At 35.2% G+C, this 24,151-nt stretch overlaps 1 protein-coding gene across 17 annotated transcripts in view; it reads left to right on the top strand.

Moving 5' to 3' along the window:
• ADAM22 (ADAM metallopeptidase domain 22) overlaps positions 1-24,151 on the top strand; it is a 267,397-nt gene that overhangs the window by 174,337 nt on the left and 68,909 nt on the right. For all 17 annotated transcript variants that reach the window (XM_017851598.1, XM_017851584.1, XM_017851576.1 and 14 more), the window contains 9 exons: positions 786-849; positions 2,950-3,019; positions 12,235-12,305; positions 14,564-14,638; positions 16,320-16,391; positions 17,204-17,370; positions 18,807-18,891; positions 20,231-20,321; positions 21,879-21,930. In XM_017851598.1, coding sequence (XP_017707087.1) covers positions 786-849; positions 2,950-3,019; positions 12,235-12,305; positions 14,564-14,638; positions 16,320-16,391; positions 17,204-17,370; positions 18,807-18,891; positions 20,231-20,321; positions 21,879-21,930 — 747 coding nt within the window. The remainder of the gene's footprint in view (positions 1-785; positions 850-2,949; positions 3,020-12,234; positions 12,306-14,563; positions 14,639-16,319; positions 16,392-17,203; positions 17,371-18,806; positions 18,892-20,230; positions 20,322-21,878; positions 21,931-24,151) is intronic.

Below are 24,151 nucleotides of genomic sequence, written 5' to 3'. Positions count from 1 at the left end.
TTGTTTGCTATTGTGTCCCCAGCACCTACAACAGTGCATTGTAGGTGCTCTGTAAACATGTTGATTGAATGCATGAATGCAGGTAGGTAGCAGGTTGCAAATGGGCAGTTCATGGTCCCATTTGTCTGGGCTCTATTCCTATTTCTGCTCTTACTGGTTAAATAATTTGGCAAGTTACTTTATCTCTTTGGGTTTCAGTTTCCTTACCTGTAAAATAAGGATAGTCGTTGTACTTCCCTTGTAGATTTGTGGAAAAGATTAAATGAGTGTAAAGTATTTAGCTTGTGGCACATTGTTCAAATATGTTAGCTCTTGTTACTAGAGCATCTTCCATGTTTCTGGTAGGTCAGTCATTCTCAGTATAGTCCCTGAAAACCTGCCTCAGGATCACCTGGAGCTTATTTAAAATGCAGTTTCCTGGGTTCCAGTCCAGAAATCTGAGAAGAATCCTGAAAGACGTGCGTTTTTACTAGCTCTCCAGGTGGCTTTTTGCATATGAAAATCTGGGAATTCTATGTTAGACGGAGGAGTGATGGGCAACAGCTAGAGCATGGCAATCCTGAGCATGGGGTCAGGTGAGGATGAGAGGACTCTACCTGTAAGGAATCGGAAGGAGGGGCCTTTCCTTCTCAGTGGTGTGTGTGGTGTGTCTGGAGGTGATGGATGGGACTGGGAAATGGGCATTGAGAGGCAAATGGGTCCTCTGGCTGCTGCTGATTTTAAAATGATCTTGTTCTGGGATGAGAGTCAATAGCCATGCCTAATTATTTTCTTGTCATTGGCAGTGGGATGTTCTATGACGGGAACCACACATATCTCATTGAGCCAGAAGAAAATGACACTACTCAAGTAAGTGCTCCTTCTGTTTGTTGTGGCAAATGGAAATGTTTGTGCTAAGAGCTTTTTTCATCTCCTTTTTTTTCTACTTTATTTCATTTTTATATTGTTTAGGGTTAAGATAGTAAACATATGTACAGATGCTCCTTGACTTATGATGGGTCTATGTCCTTATAAACCTATCATAAATTAAAAATATTATAAGTCAAAAATATATTTAATACCCTGATAAATGCATCATAAAGTCAAAAACATGTAAGTTGGGGACTGTCTGTATATTTTAAACTAAATATTGAGTAAGTCAAAACCACAAGTGTTTTTTAAAAAATTTCTTGCCAGTTGTGGTGGCTCACACCTGTAATCCCAGCACTTTTGGAGGCTGAGGTGGGCATGAGGTCGGGAGTTCGAGACCAGCCTGGCCAACTTGGTGAAACCCCGTCTCTACTAAAATCCAAAAATTAGCCAGGTGTGGTGGCATGTGCCTATAATCCTAGCTACTTGGGAGGCTGAGGCAGGAGTATTGCTTGAACCTCCTGCCACTGCACTCCAGCCCGGGCGACAGAGGGAGACTCTATCTCCAAAACAAACAAACAAACAAACAGAAAATTTCTTTTGTTTCTTTCTCTTTTATTTTGGAAATATAATACTTTCCCTTTCAGGTGTTCTGAAACCTCTATTTCCATCTCCACCCTAATGTGTTATGATCTTTCTTAGTCTGACTTGGCTACCATAACAAAATCCTGTAGACTGGGTTGCTTAACCAACAGAAACTTTTATCTTTATCTCAGTTCTGGGCACGGAAAGTCCAGGGTGCCAGCATGGTTGACATCTAGTGAGGGCTCTTTGCTCGAGTTGCAGACAGCTGCCTTCTCACTGTGTTCTCACATGGCAGAGAGAGAGAGAGAGAACTCTGGTTGTCTCCTCTTGTTATAAGGGTTCCAGCTATACTGAATGAGGATCTTACCCTTATGACCTCATTTAACATTTATCACTCCCTCACAGGCCTTATCTCCAGACAAAGTCACCCTGGGTGCCAGGGTCTCAATATGAGAATTTTGGGGACATACACACATTCAGTCCATAACAGATCAAATCCACAGGTCTGTGATTTTTCACCTCTCCTCTCTTTTCTAGATTCCAGATTTTTCTCTGTTGTCTGTTCCTTTTAAGGCTCTGTGCTGATGAAGTTTAGAGAAACCTGAGTCATCTTAATCCTCTCCCTCACTTTAGCTGAAACATTCATTTCCCACAAATTAGAAGAAGTTGAATTAATATTATAGACTACAGAGAAACATAATACACTTTCATTCTATCTCTGTACGTACAAATGTTCTTCCTTGTATTACACAACATTAGTCAAGCAGAGAGGCAAATCCTTTCAAGAAACATACATGATTTTGTCACCCATAAACCATCTTGTTTGGGAAATTCTCTGTATTGTATATTATTTTATGGGTACCCACTGCTGCTGTCTTGTCACTTTGCTTGACAGTATGATTTTTTTAAGATAATATGAAACCTATGACATTCTAATTTTTTTTTTTTTTAGTAATTGGATAAAGCCAGATGAAATTATATTTGAGTGTTTATTAACTTTTAGAAGAAAATATGACTTTTATCTCTTGCTTTTTAATATAGCTTCTATGACACTTGAATTTCAGAACTGGGTCCACTTTGGACATTTACTTATACCAGGCATCCTGCTCCCCTATACTATGAAAATTGTTAGCTCTGTAGTCTTTGCCTACCAAAGCTCTCTGACTTTTAAAAGGCTGCAGGGATCCGTGAAAGGAACCAGTAATAAAAAAAACATGAAGTCATTTTGCCAAATGTCTTATTTGTCCTTGGGGGAATAAATTCATTCATTTGTTTTCCGTTACTATAGGCTTTGGCTTCTCTGTGAAGGCATTTTCCTTCTCATTGGATATTGCTCTGGTGCTGAGAGAATTCAGGAGCGAATAGAAGGGATTGGGCAATGGTTCATCACCTCTCTAAACCCAGGAGAATGCATAGGCAAGCTGTGGTTCTTTTAAGGGTCTCCAGCTACGTTTGCCTAAGGCTGGAGATAATTCGGTTGTACATGCTTAATCACTGTTGCTTGTGTCATTTCAGGAGGATTTCCATTTTCATTCGGTTTACAAATCCAGACTGTTTGAATTTCCCTTGGATGATCTTCCATCTGGTATGATGTTCATATAGTGACTTTTTATTTAAAAAACAACTTCAGTAATTTATTTAATGCCTTAGAACTAATCTATTTGTGGAGTGTCATTAGCCCACATCTGCTTTTGACGTGTTTAGAAGGAGAGCCAAGTCACATCAAGAGGGAGAATAAAATGCAAACTGGCCTCACAGATGAGTTTGGAAAGATGTGGAGGAAAACTTAAAAAATTTTTTAAATTGAAAATAAGGCACTAAAGGAGAAACAAGATTAGAGCCACAATTGGTCTGTGAGACAAAGTACATGCAAATTCATTCTTGGTGAAATACTGGTCTTGTAAACATAGGGATGAACTCTTAATCATTTCCCTATTTATTGTTTTCCTTGTCTCTTTTTTGCTCTAGCATTTTAAGAAAGAACTATTATAGGTTAACTTTTGTTATCATTATGTGCTATTTGTGAAATTAGTCTTTTCTTCTCATCTACACTGAAATGGACCTAGGTTAATTTTAAGAGTGTTTGTCTCCCAAGATTACTCACGATTTACTATAATAAGTTAGAAGAAAACAAGAAATAGACAAATGTCAAAAATACAAATTTTGTGAAATATTTTCAAAAGTAAGCTTATTTATTTTAGGTTGAATAAATGGACCTAGTAACCTGTGTTGCTTCTAGAGTTGCTTCCAAGTCTTCACATGACAAGAAGGGTGGTGCATGCATACTTTGCCCTCCTTAGTGGAGCAGTGATTATGTAGGGTGCGTTTCTCTTTGGCTGTGCTGGACTCATTTATTTTCTCCTGAAGACAGACAGCACTCTGAATATCTTTATTCAGAAGATATCTGGATATCTGGTATGGAGATGCGTCCTCCCCTATTTAGTGAAACTTATTTAATTTAATTAAATTTAATTAATTAATTTATTTTTTGTTTTGTTTTGTTTTTGAGACAAAGTCTTGCTCTATCGCCCAGGCTGGAATGCAGTAGCGCGACCTCAGCTCACTACAACCTCAGCCTCCTGGGTTCAAGCAATTCTTCTGCCTCAGCCTCCCGAGTAGTTGGGACTACAGGCATGCACCACTATGCCTGGCTAATTTTTGTATTTTTAGTAGAGACAGGATTTCACCATATTGAGTAGACTGGTCTCGAACTCCTGACCTCGTGATCCACCTGCCTTGGCCTCCCAAAGTGCCAGGTTTACAGGTGTGAGCCACCATGCCCAGCCTGTTATTTTAATTTTTAATCTCATTTTAAGCTTTGCAGCAGCCTTGTAAGATTAATGTTATTCCCGGTTTGTAGATGAAGAAACAGAGCTCAGCTAGTTTGTCTTTTCCAGGGTCCCACAGCTAGCAAGGGGTGAAGTTGAGTTTTGAATTATGACACTATGAAAATGTACTATGGTAGAGAATCACAGAGGGAAATGGAAAAATTGCCAGCCTGAGAGTAATCCTAAACTAATGCTTAGAAAATCACTTAGAAGTTTACATTGTCCCTTCATCAGAAAATGAAATAAATGTTTCCTAATGTTCCTTTCTGTCTGACATAAGTTTTTGACTCCTTATCCTCCTGTAATTTCCCTAAAGAGAATGAACATTCTCTCCCCTTCTTTCCTGCTGCCAGAGGGAGAGAAGATTTAATAGAATTTACTATTTTGAAAATTTTCAAATGGGAATATAGATGCTCTTACCTCTCACAGCCTTTTTAGATGGTTCTTTCAGTGGTCTTATAAAACGTTTTACAATCCCTATTCTGATAAGAAAATAAATCATGACTTAGCTGTGTGGGAATAAAGCTATAATTTAATGGGTATTACTGGAAGCAGTGAACATTAATTAATATTTAAAGTAATAAATAAAGATTTTCCCCTAAAGACTTGATTGTAGGCTTGCTAGGATTTTTTTTTTTTTGTGAGGAAATTGTTCAGGGTTTCTTTCTAGCAGAAACTTTGATGGTGACTTGGCAGTTTTGCTGTTGTTAAAATGAGTTTTAGACATATTCTTTGAAAACTCAGGTCTGTTTCAATTAGTTTCTAGTTTTTCTCATCAGAAGTTGGCACTGTTCGATTTTGAGAGAGTTTTGTCTCCCAACATTACTTATGATTTACTGTGATAAGTTAAAAGAAAACAAGATATAGACAAATAAATGTCACAACTACAATTTCTGTGAAATAGTCTCAAAAGTAAGCTTATTTATTTTAGATTGCATAAAGTTTAATTGGATTATAGATTATCAACATCATCATCTTGTTATGTTTTATGTATTTCCCAGAGATAGAAATAAGATCAGCTGTTCCCCAAACTTGTTGGACTGTAGAACGTTTCCTTTACATGGCATGCACCTGTCTCAGGACTAGTGTTTCTGAGAACATATTCTGGGAAAATCTTATTTCCTATGGATGCCTATACACCCAGTTAAAAAAAAATATGCAATGAAATATAAAAGTCTTGTGTACTATTCAATAAATTTTTACATACATACACTCTTGTTGAGAGAGAGAGCATTTCTGTTACCCCAGTAACTTCCTTTGTACCCTCTGTAGTCTGTGCCTCCCACCTCTGCCATTTCTTTTGTCTGTTGTAGAACTTTATACAGATGGAATCATGTACTATTTGCAGCTTCTTTTGCTTAGCACATGCCTATGAGGTTTATGTTGTCAAGAGTAGCAATGGTTCATTCTTTTAAATTATTGAATATATTGTGTCCTATGAATATACCACTTGTTTTCTGCAGAGGGATGGGTTCTTGCACAGTTGCCCAGGCTGGAGTGCAATGGTGCCATCTCGGCTCACTGCAGCCTCTGCCCCCTGGGTTCAAGCAATTCTCCTGCCTCAGGCTCCCAAGTAGCTGGGGTTACAGGTGTACGCTACCATGCTTGGCTAATTTTTGTATTTTTAGTAGAGACAGGGTTTCACCATGTTGGTTAGGCTGGTCTCAAATTCCTGACCTTGGGTGATCCACCCGCCTTGGCCTCCCAAAGTGCTGGGATTCTGGCATGAGCCACCGCGCCTGGCCTATACCACAATTTTTAATCTATTAAGTTGATGGACATTTGGGTTGTTTCTGGTTTTTGACTATTATGAGAAAAGCAACTATGCACGTTCTTGTACAAGTCTTTTCTGTGGGCACATATTTTCATTTCTTTGGTAAACACCAAGGAATACATTTGCTGGGCCGTAGGGTAGGTACATGTTTAACTGTGTTGAAAGTGTCCTCAAACTTTAGCATGCATCAGAATCATTTGGAGGACCGGTAACCACAGATTGCTGGCCCTATCTTGAGAGTTTTAAATCAGTATATCTTGGGTGGGTTTGGAGAATTTGCATTTCCAATACTTCCCAGGTGATGCTAATGCTGCTGGTGCTGGAATCACACTTTGAGAACCACCGTTTTATGAGGAATTGCTGAAACCTTTTTCAAAAGTGGGTACACAAAGTGGTATACTTGCGTCAGCACTCTGAGAGTTTTAATTGTTCCACATCTTGATCAACATCTGCTCTGTTATTCTTTAATTTTAGCTGTTCTAGTGTATTTGGTGCGATCTCACTTTGGTTTAAAATTGCATTTTTCTTGTGATTAATGATGTGTAGTATATACACTTATTTGCCACTAATCAGAATTTCTGTCTTTTTGTTGTTAAGTTGTAGGAGTACTTACATATTCTAGATAGAAGGCCTTTGCCAAATTTGCCTTATGAATATCTTTTCCCCAGTCTTTGGTTTGCTCATTTACTTACTTAATGGCATCTTGTGATGAACAGATGTTTTAAATTTTGTGAAGTTTAACATTAGTTTTTATCGTTATTGCTTTCTCTATGCTAAGTAATTTTTGCTAGCTTCCAAGTTTTGAAGATATTCTCTAGTGTTTTCTTCTAAAAACTCTATAGTTTTATTTTTTATGTTTAGATCTAGGATCCTCTTCAAATTACATTTTGTTCATGGTGAAAAGTAGGGGTTAAGTTTTATTTTATTATTTTTTATATGAATATACAATTATTCTAATACCATTTGTTGAAAAGAGTTTCCTTTCCTTTAATCAATTAATTGTTTTGATGTCTTTGTCAAAAAGTATTAATATGAGTCAATTTCGGCCGGGCGCGGTGGCTCAAGCCTGTAATCCCAGCACTTTGGGAGGCCGAGACGGGTGCATCACGAGGTCAGGAGATCGAGACCATCCTGGCTAACCCGGTGAAACCCCGTCTCTACTAAAAAATACAAAAAACTAGCCGGGCAAGGTGGCGGGCGCCTGTAGTCCCAGCTACTCGGGAGGCTGAGGCAGGAGAATGGCGTAAACCCAGGAGGTGGAGCTTCCAGGGAACTGAGACAGGACCACTGCACTCCAGCCTGGGTGACAGAGCGAGACTCTGTCTTAAAAAAAAAAAAAAATGAGTCAATTTCTTGACTCTTACTTTATTTGGCTACCCTTATCATACTTTGTTTTGCTTACTGTGGCTTTATATAAGTTTTGAAATCAAATAACATAAATCCCACAATTCTGTTTTTTTCCCCCCAAAATTCTGGCTATTCTAGGCCCTTCACATTTCCCTACAAATTTTAGAAACTACTTGTCAATTTCTGTAATTCTGAGATTTTATTAGAATTGTATTAAAAGTATGGATTAATGGGGAAAAACAGCATATTATTAGTAGTGAGTCTAAAATTTCTTTCAGTATTTGGTCATTTTTAGTGTAGATGTTGTATTAGTTATTATCTATTGCTTATCTATTGTATTATCTATTGCTGTGTAACAAATTACTCTAAAACCTAGTGGCTTTAATAAACAAACATTATTATCTCATGATTTCTGAGAATCAGGAACCTGGGTGTGGTTTAGCTGGGTGCCTCTGGCCCACAGTGTCGTGAGTTTGTAGCGTAACTGTCAGCTGGGACTCCAGTTTCATTTGAACGCTCAACTGGGGAGGATTCGCTTCTGAGCTCACTAATATGATTGTTGTGAGGCCTCAGTACCTCACCACATGGGCCTCTCCACAGGGCTGCCCCCACCAACCTGGTAGCTAACTTGTTCTAGGAGAGAGCGAGAGACCAAGAGAAGAGAGAGAATGAGGCACGATGCCTAAGATGGAAGCTACAGTCTTTTTGTTAACCTGATCTCAAAAGCAACATCTGGTCACTTTTGCTGCATAGTATTTATTAGAAATGAGTCACAGGGTCCAGCCTTCTCTCAAGGGAATGAGATTATACAGTGGCATTGTATAGTTATCTATTGCTGAGGAATACATTTTTATTATGTACAGAAAAATTAGAAAGTAGCTGAGTAATAAATTACCACAAAATGCACCTCTTAAGACAATATACACTTATTGTCTCATAGTTTCTGTGGATCAGGAGTCCAAGAATGGCTTAGATGGGTTCTCTGCTTCAGAGGCCCTCACAGGCTGCAGTCAAGGTGTTTTCTAGGACTTCGTCTTGTCTCAAGGCTCAACTGTGGAATGATATGCAGTGGTTGTTGGCAGAATTCAGTTCTTTTTAGCCTCTTAGACCAAGGGCCTTGGTTTCTTGCTGGCTTTGGCTAATGGTTACTCTTTTTCTCACATGAGCCTCTCCATAGGGCAGCTCACAACACTGGTGCTCGTGTAATGAAAGCCGGTAAGGAAGAGAGTCTCTAGCAAGATGAGTTACAATCTTACATAATGTTATCTGGAGAAATGACCTTTGCTGTATTCCATTGGTTGGAAGCAAGTTACAGGTTTTACTTACACTCAGAGAGAGGGCATTACACAAGGGCGTGAGTAGCAGGAGGTGGAGACTATTAGAGGTCATCTTAAAGTCTGTCAAATTCTTCTCTTTGGCCCCCAGTGATTCCTGTCTTTTTTACCTACAAAATACATTCTCTTCCTCCCTAGGTCTCTAAGAGTTTCATCCTGTTATAGCATCTGCTCTAAGTCTAGAATCTCATTATCTAAGTCAGGTCCAGGTGTGGATGAGAGTCTTTGGATGTAATTTCTCTTAATCCTTCTGTATGTAAAACTGAAGAGACAAGTTATCTGCCCTTGTACTCCCAGGATCCAGTAATGGGCCAGCTATAGACATTCCCTTACAAAAGAGGGAACATTTGAGAAACAAGAAAGACACCGACATTGCAGTTCTGAAATTCTGCTGGGCAAATGTTGACCCTTTTTGATTGGGTTTCAAGGCCTGGAAATAATTCTCCATGACTCTTGGCTCTATGTTCTCAGCTCTTGATTCTGCTCATCCTTCCTTTTCTATGAAAGGTAGTACATATTTGCAGCTGAGTAGTTTTATCAGTCTGCTATTCTAGTTTGCTAAGGGTTTTTATCCAGAATAGGTGTTGAATTTTGTCAAATGCTTTTCTATGTCTATTGAGATGATCATAGGATTTTCTCCTTTAATCTGTTAATGTGATGAATTGTATACATTGATGTTTTGAATATGAAACTAATTTGCATTCTCAAATGGGCCCCAGTTGGTTATGGTAGATTATATTTTTGTGTATTACTGGGTTTGATTTGCCTATGTTTTGTTAAACATAGGCAAATCAAACCTGTATAGGTTCTGAACCTGTATAGGTTCAGAAAGCATGTTGGACTCTAGTTTTCTCTTCTGGTTTTAGTACCAGGGTTTTGCTGGTCTTACAAGATGTGTTAGGAAAAGTTTCCGACTCTTTTTTTTTTTTTAAGTTTGTGTAAAAGTGGTATTATTTCTTCCTTTAATGTTTGGTAGAATTCATCAGTGAAGTCATCTTGCCTTGCAGTTTTCTTGGAGAGTTTAATTAAGAATTAAAGTTATTTAATAGATACAGGATTATTCAGATTATCTACATATACACATGTTCAAGGAATTTCATCTAAATTAACAAATTTATTGGCATAAAGCTCTTCATAATATCCTCATATTATCTTTTTAATATCTATAGAATCTGTAGTGATTTGCTTTCTTTATTGGTCAAGTCCTGCTGATCAATTTTATTGATTTTGTTTTAAGTTTTAGTCTCACTTTTTTCTATTTGATTTGTGTTTAATTTGGTCTTATTTTTCTGGGCTGTTAAGGTGGAAGGTTAGATCATAATTTAAACTTTTTTTTTCTTTTCTAACATAACCACTTAAAGCTATGCATTTCCCTTCAAGCACTAAATGCCTTACCTGCATCCCTCGTATTTTGACTTGTCATATTTTTATTTACTTTAGGTCAAAACATTTTCTAAATTACCAGGTGATTTCTTTGTTGTCCAATGGGTTATTTAGAAATGTAGAGCTTAATATGGAAATACTTGGTTATTTTGTTCCAAGCACCTTTTTATTATAGATTTTTTAATTTAATAGAATTGCAATAAGAGAAAATACTGTGTCATTTCATTTTCTTTAAATAAAATTTATTGGGACTTGCTTTATGATCTATGATATTGCCTGTCTTGGTGAATGTTTCATGTGTTCTTGAAAAGGATATGTATTCTTCAATTATTGGGTAAAGTGTTAAAAATGCCAACTTAGTTAAATTGGTTAATAGTGTAAAGTCTTCTGTGTCCATATGATTCTGTTTGCTTTTTTTTTTCTTTCAATTACTGAGGGAGGATTGTTGAAATCCTTAACTGTAACTTTGAATTTGTCTATTTCTCCTTTCAGGTCTGTCACTTTTTGCTTTATGTATTTTGAAACTCTGTTATTAGGTGAATAAACATTTAGGAGCATTGTGTCTTTTTGATGAATCAACCCATTTATAATTAAGAAATAGTTTCCTTTCTCCCAGATACTTATTGTCCTGAAGTTACATTGTCTGATTTTAATATTTCCTTCACAGTTCTCTTGTGATTAATGTTTGTAAGGTGTATCCTCTTCCATACTTTAAATTTGAAGTGCCCCTCTTCTAAACAGCATATAGTTAAGTCTTGCATTAAAAAAAAAAAATCCAGTCTGGCAATCTTTGCCTTTTAGGCACAACATTTAGTCTATTTACATTTAATGAATTATTGATATGAGATGGGTTACTTTTGCAATCTTGTTTTCTGTTTTCCTATTAGTTTTTTTTTTTTTTTTAAATTATTAAAGAGAACTTATTCCGTTTCTCAGCAAATCCCTTGTATGCCCAGGCCATAGCATTCTGAAAAACGACATGATGGGAGAATATTTGAACATGAAGTAAAGAGAGAATATTAATTTCCTTACCCTGATTTTATTATTCAGCTTCTTGGTCACAGATTTCTCTGACTATTATTATCTCTCCTTTATGAACAGTATCCAAAAATAATGATAATGGTTCACCTTGAGTGTTTTATAGCATTATTCTTATAATAAGCCCCTTCAGGTTGTTCAGTCATCAAAGTTTTAGGAAATCTGTACCCTAGGGAAAGATTGCAACTTTCCTTTCACTTTGTAGAAAAATCCTCCCTTGTAAATAACCTAATCTTATATTCAGAGATGAATCTATGTGCATAAACAGTTGATGTATGATTTTCACATCTGCTACCAAGAGCAGGTAAAGCCTGAGATTAATTTGGTTATGGGCAAAGAAGAATGTAAATTAATTGGAAAAAATTAACTCAAAACTTTGGTGTCCTATAACAATTTCTTAATAAATTATGAACTCAGGAATGTGTGATTATTTTTTCTTCTCATTGCTCGTCTTCTATCTTTTGCTGCCTCAAGAAGGTTAGTAATGGAAGTGAAAGTTGAGTTGGCTGTTTAGAAGATTCCTAGTAAATAATGATATTTATAGGAGAAATATGAAATTTTTTTGAAGTAAATTAGAACAGAAATAATGTTCTATATTTTGCAAATTATATTCATCTTTTAAATGTTTATTTAGTATTAATATAGTAAATTAATGTGNAAAACTTTGGTGTCCTATAACAATTTCTTAATAAATTATGAACTCAGGAATGTGTGATTATTTTTTCTTCTCATTGCTCGTCTTCTATCTTTTGCTGCCTCAAGAAGGTTAGTAATGGAAGTGAAAGTTGAGTTGGCTGTTTAGAAGATTCCTAGTAAATAATGATATTTATAGGAGAAATATGAAATTTTTTTGAAGTAAATTAGAACAGAAATAATGTTCTATATTTTGCAAATTATATTCATCTTTTAAATGTTTATTTAGTATTAATATAGTAAATTAATGTTTAGTATTGACATACTAAATGTTTTGTGTGATCATTAAGTACAGCATTATATATTATAAAATTCATAAGAAGGAAGGTCAGGTAAAACTTTGCCCTGTATTGAAGAAATCTGACAAATTCACTAAGTTAAATTAAATTTAATTTCCTTTTAGAATTTCAACAAGTAAACATTACTCCACCAAAATTTATTTTGAAGCCAAGACCAAAAAGGAGTAAACGGCAGGTATGTATTCACAGTGGTATGTCGTGTTATTTTAAAACAATTGTCAACTGCCAATCATTTTAATCTACAGTAAGTCTGTGTGAGAGGGTATTAGTTTGGGAATTGGTCAGGATGTGGTAAACCGTAAGGGTGACAGATCTGAAGAAGCAGTAGAAAGGGGAACCATGTTATTTCACAGATGCAAAAAGGATTCAAGACAGTGGTGATAATATGTTTCTTCATCATATTATGGGTTATGAGGCTCCTGCTTGTGGCATCTCAGGTTCTTTCTACAATAGGCTTCTTTCCTTGCCCAGATATGTACCACATCGTGGAATCCACTTGTATGGTTTCTATCCTTGTATTTATCCCTTGAATATAACCCCTTAGGAATGAATCAATCCAGTTGTGAAGCCACAAAATGCTTTTGACTCACTTGAGTAATCTTTGGAGTCCAGGATATAAAATTAGGTCACGGGCTTTATGATTGTTCCACTGGGTATTGGACTGGGTAATAATAACTGTTGATATGGTGCTTTAAACCAAATGAAGCCGGTACTATTATTCCCCTTTCACTGAAAGAAAAATGATGACTCTGACATGAGAAAATGACTTGCTCAAATCACAGAGCTGGCAAGTAGTTTAGAAAAGTTAAGAGTTGTGGCCATCAGAATCAAGATATCACCACTGTGGTGGTGTGGGCAGGGGAGGTGGCCATTAAAAACACAAGATGAAGGAAATAGATCTCTAGTAAGATCAAGAAGTTGAAGGAACCAGGTGTCTTCTTTTTATTGCCTTGAAATAAAATACATGTTTACAGACAGATTTTATTGTGAATAATTATTGCTAAATCTTATTGAATACCGTTGAATACTTACCTTGTAAAATTCTCATAATAGGGTCTGTTATAAGAATTTTAACTATGTTAACACATGTAACCCTCAAAAACCTTAAGAGGAAGGTGTTATCACAGGTTAAGTACACCTTTTCCAAAATGCTTGGGACCAGAAGTGTTGCAGATTTTGATTTGTGTGTGTGTGTGTGTGGCGGGTGGGGGGGTGGATTTCAGAATATTTACATTATACTTAGTGATTCAGCATCCCTAATTCAAAAATTAGAAATCTGAAGTGCTCCAGTGAGCATTTCTTTTGAGTGTCATATTGGTGCTCAAAAGTTTTCATTTTGGAGCATTTGGAGTTTTGGATTTTTAGATGAGAGATATTCAACCTATAATATCCTCATTTTACTGATAAGGACATTGAACATAAGAGAATCAAGAAACTTGCCCAAAGCCACATGGGGTGGCTGGTGGAGTTGGGATTCTGACCTGGGAAGTCTGGTCTCAGAGAGGTGCTTATAACCACATATACGCCATATATTGCCTCTCAGACCCATATGTTCCATGAATTACTACTACGACCTTTATAAATGTTGTGAATGTTTATATATGTATATATACACACACGTATATACTCATATATATGATTATATATAAACTCATATATAAACATATATATATATATATGAATAGGTAGAGACATATTTATCTTGAGACCCAGTTAGATAAAATGATTACCATCAGGATTTAATGTGAAATTATTGTTTTTGAATTATAGACTGAAAGAATAGGACAATATTCTAGAAAGCTAGCTGTAATAGATAACTCAAGACAGCCTGGGAGTTCTCAAAGCTATTCTAACAAAGACCGCATGTCATTTGGGGATCCTCTGAACCATCCTAGATGAAGGCACGTGACTCACTCCCAGTTTGGAGATTAAATAATAAAAGTGCCAATCACTCCAGTCCCTGTACCCTCTCAGAGATCCTCAGAGGACCTTAAACCCAAAAGAATGCTCTTCATATGTTCCTATTTTCAAGATAGACTGTTAAATAAAATTGCTAGATGCAGAAAGGAGTGAAATAAACGGAAGTACAAAATAAAGGATATATTCACATTTAGTTTTATATGCATAAATATTTTTGGAAGGAACCAGTAACTTGCTATATCCATTGTGGGGGAAGGACTAGGAACTGAGTAGGTGGAGAATAGAGGTGAGAGGAAGATATTCGTCTTCTGTTCTTTTATACTTCTTAAATTTTCTGAGCCATGTTAATTTATTACCAACTCAGAAACTAAACAAATTGATGAAAAAAATTTTTTAATGCTGAAGGAATAAAAAGGGAAAATTTTGTTTTGTCAGTTTCCTCCATATTTTTTAGGTTTTCACAGCCAAGTTTAGAGGGCTGAATTAGGTGCTGTTTTCTTTCCTGTGTTACAGCTTCGTCGATATCCTCGTAATGTAGAAGAAGAAACCAAATACATTGAACTGATGATTGTGAATGATCATCTTATGGTAGGATTTGCTGTTGTTTTTAAGCCTGTTCGTGCCTAGGGTAAAACTGGTGAGTGTAAAAATATCTTTAGAAAAAACAAGAAGCCCATCAAGCTGTAACCTGGAGAAGGTATTTGTATAATCAAATGTATTTGTTAACTAGCAACAACCTGCAATTAGGAAATATTCATAGGTGGAAATAACTAGCAGTAATTTTGAGTTTTCAAAATACTTTGTGACTGAGTATCAACTTTTGAATTTGCTTGGTTAGTAGAGGTGCTAATATTTGAATCTCCACTTACTAAAATGGCAAGGTTTAAAAAAATGGAAATTCCATTATATATTGAAAAAGTGAGGCACCAATCATGTGACATTTTAGTTTGCAAGGTACAACTTTATCTCAATAAAAGAAAAGCAATTTTTCTATTTTGGTGTTACTGTGCAGAAATCATATGCAAATGCTTACATAGCTAACCAGTGAAGATTCTTAGGATAAGAACTTGACAAAACTTTCATGTTGTTGAATAAAATTATTTTGACCCATAGTGTTTATATTCAGTTAATGGGCATATTGCAGGCAGTATGACTACATTCATAGCACAGCAATGAGTTATAATGCTAATTGTTCCATGTAACCAAAGTTTTAAACTAAAAATGTTTAATGATGCATATTACTGAATTTTACTTAAGTTCAGGTACAAGTGCATTTTACTTTAACTACTTATTTGAGGAAAAGATTATCATTTATTTATGTATGATTAAATACATAATTTAGTTTTTAATTATTATGGTTGCTAATAATAATAATCGCAACATAATCAGGATTGAGTGCTGCTTCCTTGTTCAAGCTAGGTCTAAGTTTTATCTTTCCACCTATTTGAATCCAGTGAATGTTACTGTTCTCCAGGACTTTTATAAAATAAGTTACAACAACATATATTTTGAGCATTTTAGATAGTCACAAATTTAGATATCCATAGACGTCTGTAGACATATACCATAAGTGAAATGAACCAGGTATAAGACAGTATAAGTGGGTGAGGCCTGTGGTGAAAAGAATGGGGCGAGGCCTGACTAAGGGGAGCAACTGCCTCTCAGTGTTTGCCAGTTATTACCAGGTGGGAATGCTAATTTTAACTGAAGCCAGAAATTGGATTTTACATGATATTTCCTGATTTTTAAAACACATTTGAGACTAAACAAAGATCTATGTGATCCACATCTGCCCTGTGTGCTACCTTGTTGTGACCTTTATCTTAGAGCTTTCTTCTTCCTGAATAAGTCTTATAGAACTTTTCAATTTGTATGCTTTTAGCAGTGCTCACATCCACTTTACTGTCTATACCCCTACTTAGATTTGTATGTCTTGCAATTCATAGACAACTTTCATATGTTTTATCATTTTGAATAACAATGCCGATAAAAATAAATCTATGAAATGGATGGATTGGATATTTTTTACTTCATCTCCCAGATTAATAAATTGAGGCCTCAATCCTTTAAGAGCCTTGTCTCAGGCAACATAGCAGATAAAGAACTTGATCTCAACTGACTCTGACATTTTTTTACAGAAAGCACATTTTATAGAAAAGATTTTTTTTTACATTTATAGGGATCTTTCAATTGCACCATGTTTTCTCTGATGAGATGGTTGTTTTCTGATCACTTTGGAAGACCTTCACTTTTTTTCTTTTGCTTTCAGTTTAAAAAACATCGGCTTTCCGTTGTATATACTAATACCTATGCGAAGTCTGTGGTGAACATAGCAGACTTAGTAAGTATCAACCCAGTCCATTATTGCCCTAGAAGAATCTTATTTCCTAATTGCTAATAGAATGGATAATATGATTCTTATAGTTTCACTGCTCTATGTTGCACTTCAACCAAGGTGTCTAGTAAGTCCCAGGTGACCTTGCGATAGACTTTATTGACTTTGATGTCTGGCTGGGAAGAGGAACTGGTCGAAATTATCCATAGATATCCCTGAAATTCCATCCTGTGTTTTTCACACTGTAAAAACAGAGGTTGTGTCATACCCCTAACAAAGATATTCACAGTGACTTATAATGACGGAGAAGCAGTACAACAGTTGTACCTTTTTCAAGAGTGCCTGTTGCTGTGGCAGTGATGCAACTAAATAATTCCACTATACCTCCATACTTCCCAAATCTTCCCTTGACGAGGCTGTGCTAGTACCTTCTTCACAAGTCTAATCAGAGCCAGTCAGGTTGTATATAAATTATTTCTTTGGAGAGTCGTCATTGCTCCATTTTTGGCTAAGGGAACTCAAGCATGCATGAATTCTTTTTCCAGGATACCAGAAAACAGATTCAGGTGGAACTTTGAATACGGTGCAAGTATTCGTCAAAAGGGACCTTTTGTTTCCAAAAAGTGCTCTGTTCTTTGGGTATTAGTCAACAATTTCAGTCTCAGTTACTCAAGGGAAATGCATGTAAATTAGAAAGTTATCTCGCTTTAACTAAAACTCGAAAGAATTTTCCATGAAAGGAGTTTTGTAATCCTGTTCATAAACTGTTTGATTTTACCACATATACAACTGATGTGTTCATTTTATTAATATACTAGATATATAAAGACCAACTTAAGACCAGGATAGTATTGGTTGCTGTGGAAACCTGGGCGACTGACAACAAGTTTGCCATATCTGCAAATCCATTGATCACCCTACGTGAGTTTATGAAATACAGGAGGGATTTTATCAAAGAGAAAAGTGATGCAGTACACCTTTTTTCGTACGTAACTTCTGTAATGATGTATTACTTTTTCTGATTTCATGTTAAATGCTTTATTGTGACTGAAATGTATCCTTTCTGCTACATAACACAATTAGGATTTGATATGGCAGATGGCAGATAGATTTGGAAAAAGTTTTAAAGTATAGATTGTTTAAAATTGCCATGAAAGTGTAAAAGTTTTAATTTTGACTTATTTTATTACTTAATATTTGTTTTATTTAATTTTTCAAGATGTTTAAATAGAGCATTTACTGAGTAAAAATACTGCTAATACTCATATATAGTATTCTTAACTGCAGATAAATTATATTCTTTAAAGTTACTGTCTTTTAAATGTTAATGTTTTCTCTGTTTTTGGTTCTAAGATGAGAGCTTAGTATTTCTGGAATTTATTTTTAATTTTTTCTCACTCTTATGTTCTTTTTTTGATAGCATGCATATTTGACGTAATAGCAAATTATATATAGTAGAATTTTAAAAATCTATCATCTAAAGTCAGAACTGTTGAAGAAAGTTATAAAAGGAAGAAAAGATGTATTTTGGGGTAACTTTATATATAATTTCAAATTTAGAGAAAAGTTGCAAGAATACTACAAGGAAATTGCATATGCCCTCTATTCAGATTCATCAGTTATTCACATTTTCCCCCATTTGTTTCATAATTTTCTTCCATTCTCCCTCCCTTCCTTCCATTCATCCATCCTTCAGTTTTTTTGTTTGTTTTTGTTTTTTTTTCCTGAACCTTTTGAAAGTAAGTTGAAGACACTTACTGGGGATTTATTATTAAATAGTATATATTCTCTAAGAGTAAAAAGACATTCTCTTATGTAACCACAGTAAATTATTGAAACTGGAAAATTTAACATAAACAATACTTTTATGTAATCCATGGTCTATATTCAAATTTCACCAATTACCTCAATAATGTCTTTTATAGCTAATTTTCCCCATCCAAATCCAATCCAGGATCACACATTGCATTTAATCATCATGTCTCTTTAGTCTCCTTTAATCTGAAAGATTTCCTCAGTTTTCTTTTGTCTATTTTGAGTTTAATACTTTTGGAGAGTATAGGCCAATTATTTTATTGACTGTTCCTCATGGGAATGCCTGATGTTAAGTTATGTATTTTTGGCAGAAATACCAGAGAAGTGATTTTGTGTCTTTCTCAGAGTACATCATATCAACCAATTATTTTTTAATAGATATACTTCAATTTAAGATATTTATTAATCTTGTGAGAAAACATCCCTCATAAACCTTTGTCTTTGGTTACGTGTATAAACAATTTTCACATTCTTCCCTTGCAGCATGAATATATTGTATAGAAATCTTATGTATATTGAGAAAATAAATGTGGTAAACTAATAATGAGAGGTGCTATGATGTTTGAACTGTGAACAGTAAGCATTTTTCATTTCCTTTTCTAAAAGGGGAAGTCAATTTGAGAGTAGCCGGAGCGGGGCAGCTTATATTGGTGGGATTTGCTCGTTGCTGAAAGGAGGAGGCGTGAATGAAGTAGGTGTGAACATCTGTACAATACAAAGTGGTATGATGGCTGAAAATGTTTTCCTCATACTTAAGAGAGAATTTCTCAGTATTCACATACTCCACATGTTAGATTGCTACATTACAAATCAATATGGCGGCCTGTCACAATGGCTTATTCCTGTAATTCCAGCACTTTGGGAGGCTGAGGTGGACAGATTGCTTGAGACGAGGAGTTTGAGACAAGCCTGGGTAACATGGCAAAACCCCATCTTTATCAAAAATACAAAAATAGTAGCGTGTACCTGTAGCCCCAGCTACTGGGGAGGCTGAAGTGGGAGGATGGCTTGAGCCTGGGAGGCAGAGGTTTTATTGGGCCCAGATTGCACCACTGCACTCCAGCCTGGGCAACAGAGTGAGACCCTGTCTCTAAATAAGTAAATAAATAAATAAAATAAAAAATTAAATAAAAAACTAATATGGTTACTATAAGTGACCAGAGAACAGACTGGGGAAATACTGGGAGATAATATGTGATAATTATTATATGTTCATGTTATACTTGGAATAATTTCCAGATTAAGCTACTTACAGATTACATTGAGAGAATCTTTACCTTTACCTTCATTGAAAATAAGGCCCTATTATTCACTTTGAATGATTTTCCAGGGAATTGAATAATTCCCTGAAGCATCAGGTTGTCACCTAACAACCCAACTGGATATTTTTTACTTAGTATTTAACAGATTTGGGGATAAGAAAAATAGAGTAGGTTTTCCAAAGGGTTTCTCTTACTCCTAAGGCACTAAACCTATTGGAGATGATTGAAAAGAAAATACTTGGATCTTTAAGAGGCTACAAATTGAAAAATATATCCTCAGTTCTTCTTAAGTTTCTGTTGGCCAAAGATTGTCACTACCTCCTGTTACTCATTTCATTTGTTTTCTGAAACCACATTCTATTCCACTTGAGGGGAATTTCAGGATTACAAGTGGACACAAAGATGAACAAGTTCTAAAAAAATTACCGATTTAATTTTATTTTGTATTATCCAAAAGACTGATTTAATTATTGAATTTTTCAAGAATGTCACTGGTGAAATTTGGACTCAGATATACATTTCCAAAACCCAAAAGCTGTGATTATTTCCTGACTTCTAGTATTCCCTGTAAGACCTAATCAAACATGGATTTTTGTTTCTTACCACTTTTTCCCAAATGCATATTCAGTGTTGGCTACAGTGTGTTTAGCCTCTGCTAAAGAAATTGCTTAGAAATTACTTACTTTCAGCGATATTGTGACATTTTTCTCTGGTTCTTTTTCAGTGACAAGTTGGATTTATATATATTTTATTTTGTTTTGTTTTCAGTTTGGGAAAACTGATGTAATGGCTGTTACACTTGCCCAGTCATTAGCCCATAATATTGGTATTATCTCAGACAAAAGAAAGTTAGCAAGCGGTAAGTTTTAGTGCATGTGTGGTTAGCTGTATTTAAAATAGACTATTTGTAAAATATTTTGGAGCGTAAAATTTTTTGATTTAGTTGCTTGATGAAAAGAATTTGAATGGTAGTAAAAGATAAAAATAATTTGAATGGTAGTAAAAGAATGGTAGTAAAAGATAAAAGATAAACAGCACAAACTGTTGTTTTCCAAAGTAATACAAAGAAATATTTACATTGTAGGTGGAAATTTCTATGCCTATAGTGAACTTTAAAGCCATGTGATAATAAATTCAAGCTGAATTTAACCTTATAAGTGAAAAAATAAGCCCAGTTTGTTCATCATAAATGTTTAGTAGAGAATTCTAGGCATATAGGTTTCAGACATACTGTTTTTTTATGTTTTATTTAAAACATCTCTGAACGTGGCCACAGACGTAGAATTTCCCTGTCAGGATCAGACCTGATAAAAAGCTTAGTTAATAAATGGACCTAGTAAAATATGCTAGGTTTGGTATCTATGAACAATGTCTTTTCTCAAGTAGGTAAAGTCACTTTACCCTGAATGGTCAAATACTATATATTTACCATTAAAATTTGATTATTTCCATTTTTACTTTAGTAACAAATGTTGCAAGTATTTTTATAATCTGGAATCCCAGCACTTTGGGAGGCTGAGGCAGGTGGATCACCTGAGGTTAGGAGTTTGAGATCAGCCTTGCCAACATGGTGAAACCCTATCTCTACTAAAAATACAAAAATTAGCCAGGTGTGGTGGCAGGCTCTTATAGTACCAGCTACTCAAGAGACTGAGGTAAGAGAATCATTTGAACCCAGGAGGTGGAGGTTGCAGTGAGCCAAGATTGTGCCATTACACTTCAGCCTGGGCCACAGAGCGAGACTCCATCTCAAAAAAAAAAAAAAAAAAAAAAGCTATTACCTTTTATAGAGTACTTATTATATGCCAGATGATTGAGTGCTGGTATTACTTCCATTTAGATACTCATTTAATTCTCCAGATAATTCTACAGGGCACCCATTTTTAGCCCTATTTTGTAGGTGAAGTGACTAGATCTTACAAGTATAATGTCTCTAAGATTACACATATATCAAATGGCAAACTCAGGTTTTGAACCCTAGTATTTTCTGATTCTGAAGCCCTTCTGCTTACCCAATAATATTCCAATGCCTTCTACCAGAAGCTTGGTGCGTGCAGAGACTTTCAAAAATGGTCAAGAAATTATAATAGTTCTCATAAAGGCCTGTGAAACTGAGATCCTTTAATAGTGCCATAAAGTTTTTCATTCTTCCATTGGTATTTGATTAAATGGTTTAAATATGGCCATTTGTTAAAATACAATTTTTTTTGGCAAAAATTATATAATCTTGATAGGGTCAAAGTATATTTTGTTGTATATTACATAAAAAACTATTGTAAGATGAATTAGAAAGAAGCTATTACTTTTTAAAAGGTATTTTAAGGAATAAAATGGAGATAATGATTTTAAAACAGAAACTGCTTTAATGCAACTGTGTTCACTTTATAACAAGGCATGTGTGTTAATTTTCTCTTAGGTGAATGTAAATGCGAGGACACGTGGTCCGGGTGCATAATGGGAGACACCGGGTGAGCCACTTGTATTTGAAAATAACTCAGTCTTACATTCCCTGCTGTGCTGTTGTCTTCTGAGGAATATGACACTCAATAACTTAGTGCATTGAATCTAGCATTTATAAGACATCAGAAGTAACTATTCTTAATGGTTCTGTATATAAAATATTTTTGCAAAATAACCTCTTATTTATAAAAACAATTGATGTCGATTAAGTTGGTAGACATTAGAAATTTTTTTTCTTTAGCCTTAAATCTAGGCTACAAATGTAAGAAATGAGGGACAACTTTGTTTTTGATGGCTTACCTGCTAATTCCCTTTCCTTTTATTTCCTTCAATTCTAATTAAATGGTTTATAAACAGTACTGTGCTGGTAAGTTAACTCTTGAAAACAAAAATTAGAAAACAGCCTGGATTTGTAGCTTTGTCACTTTTCTGAGGTGTAAATATTCCCACAATGACTGACTTCAAGCCGTCACTGATGGCTTCATAATGTGGTATCACTGAAAAGGGAGTTGGGAAGAGAAATGTGCAATCTGCTCTCCTGAGAAAGGTTTTCATTTTACACTGTCCTCCCCTTCACACGCTCAGTCATCAATGCTTGTCTTTTATTCTTGTAAGTAAATTTTACAGTTATCCCTTTTATTCCAAGCTTATCATTACTGCCCTAGTTTAAACTTTGGCCATCTTTTGCTGTTATTATTTTAATAACATTTCAAATACTGAGTATAAATTGGGTTCAGTGCTTGGGTGATAGGTGCACCAAAATCTCACAAATCACCACTAAAGAACTTACTGTTGCAACCAAATACCACCTATTCCCCAGAAAAACTATGGAAATAAAAAAATTTGGAATGCTACTAAAATAATAACAGCAAAAAATTGTAAAACTTTAAACTAGGGCAATAATAATACGTTTGGAATCATCATCATTAAAAATGTATGAAGAATAAAACAGTGGACATTTGTACACCTGTTATCCAGCTTTTAAAAAGTAAAATACTGCATTTGTGGTTAAATCTGCCTTGTGTCCTCCATTATTAATCCCCAGCCCCAGCCAAGGTCACCACCATCTGAGTTTGGTTTCTATCATTCTCAAGTCATTCTTTATACTTCTACTGTGCAGTATGTATGTGTGTTGGAGTAAAACATAGCATTTGGTTTGAATGTTTTCAGTTTATGTGAAATACATCATGCTGTATGTATTCTTCTGTGACTTGCTGTTTTTTTATCAACATGATGTTTGTGAGATTTATCCATCCTGTTAATATACAACTCTTGTTCATTAAATGCCATTGTCCTGCTCAGAAATTTTGTGAGTCTCTGATGTCTAAAGAATGTGGTCAAAATCTTAGCTTCATTATTTAGATGCCCATAATCTTTTCTCGTTCTCATCTGCAATCTCCTTTTCCCCTACTATTCATGATTGGTTTGCTTACCATAATTGTATAGGAGTTTCTAGCTTTTTCGACTTGCTAATCATAATACTACATAGATTTTCAGCTTCTTAAATACTTGCTCACCATAATTGTACATTAATTACCAACTTCATTTGATTTCCTCAATATATTCTCTTCATCTAGAATGCCTTTCCCTTTTTTCTCTATCTAACCACATTTCTAACCATCTGAGATTTGTTATAATTTTAACCCCTGCATTATAATTTAATCATATGTACTTATGCTGCCTTTCACAAATTAGCTATAAATTTTTGAGAGATTGCTTACTATGTTAACACATATTTCAGACCTCACACCATAATCCTTTGTACAAACTTGATTTTCAACAAATATTTCTTGATTGTATTTGAATTTTGAATGAGTAGGATATGTATAACAAGGAAAATAAATGATGGAGGGAATATATATGCAAACATATGTTTAAAATATTTTTCCAGTCGGGTGCGGTGTCTCATGGCTGTAATCCCAGCACTTTGAGAGACTGAGGCAGGCAGATCACTTGAGCCCAGGAGTTTGAGACCAGCCTAAGCAACATGGCAAAACCGCATCTCTACAAAAAATACAAAAATTAACCAGGCGTGGTGGCACACACCTGTAGTCCCAGCGACTTGGGAGGCTGAGGTGGGAGGATCACCTGATTCTGGGGAGGTTGAGGCTGCAGTGAGCCATAATTGTGCCACTGAATGCCAGCATGGGTGACAGAATGAGACCCTGTCTTAAATAATAATAATAATAAAAATAATAATAATAATAATAATAATAATAATAAAGTATT

Source organism: Rhinopithecus bieti, unplaced genomic scaffold (assembly GCF_001698545.2).
Source record: "Rhinopithecus bieti isolate Rb0 unplaced genomic scaffold, ASM169854v2 scaffold_1558, whole genome shotgun sequence".
NCBI lineage: Eukaryota > Metazoa > Chordata > Mammalia > Primates > Cercopithecidae > Rhinopithecus > Rhinopithecus bieti.
This window is presented reverse-complemented; position numbering and strand designations above follow the sequence as displayed.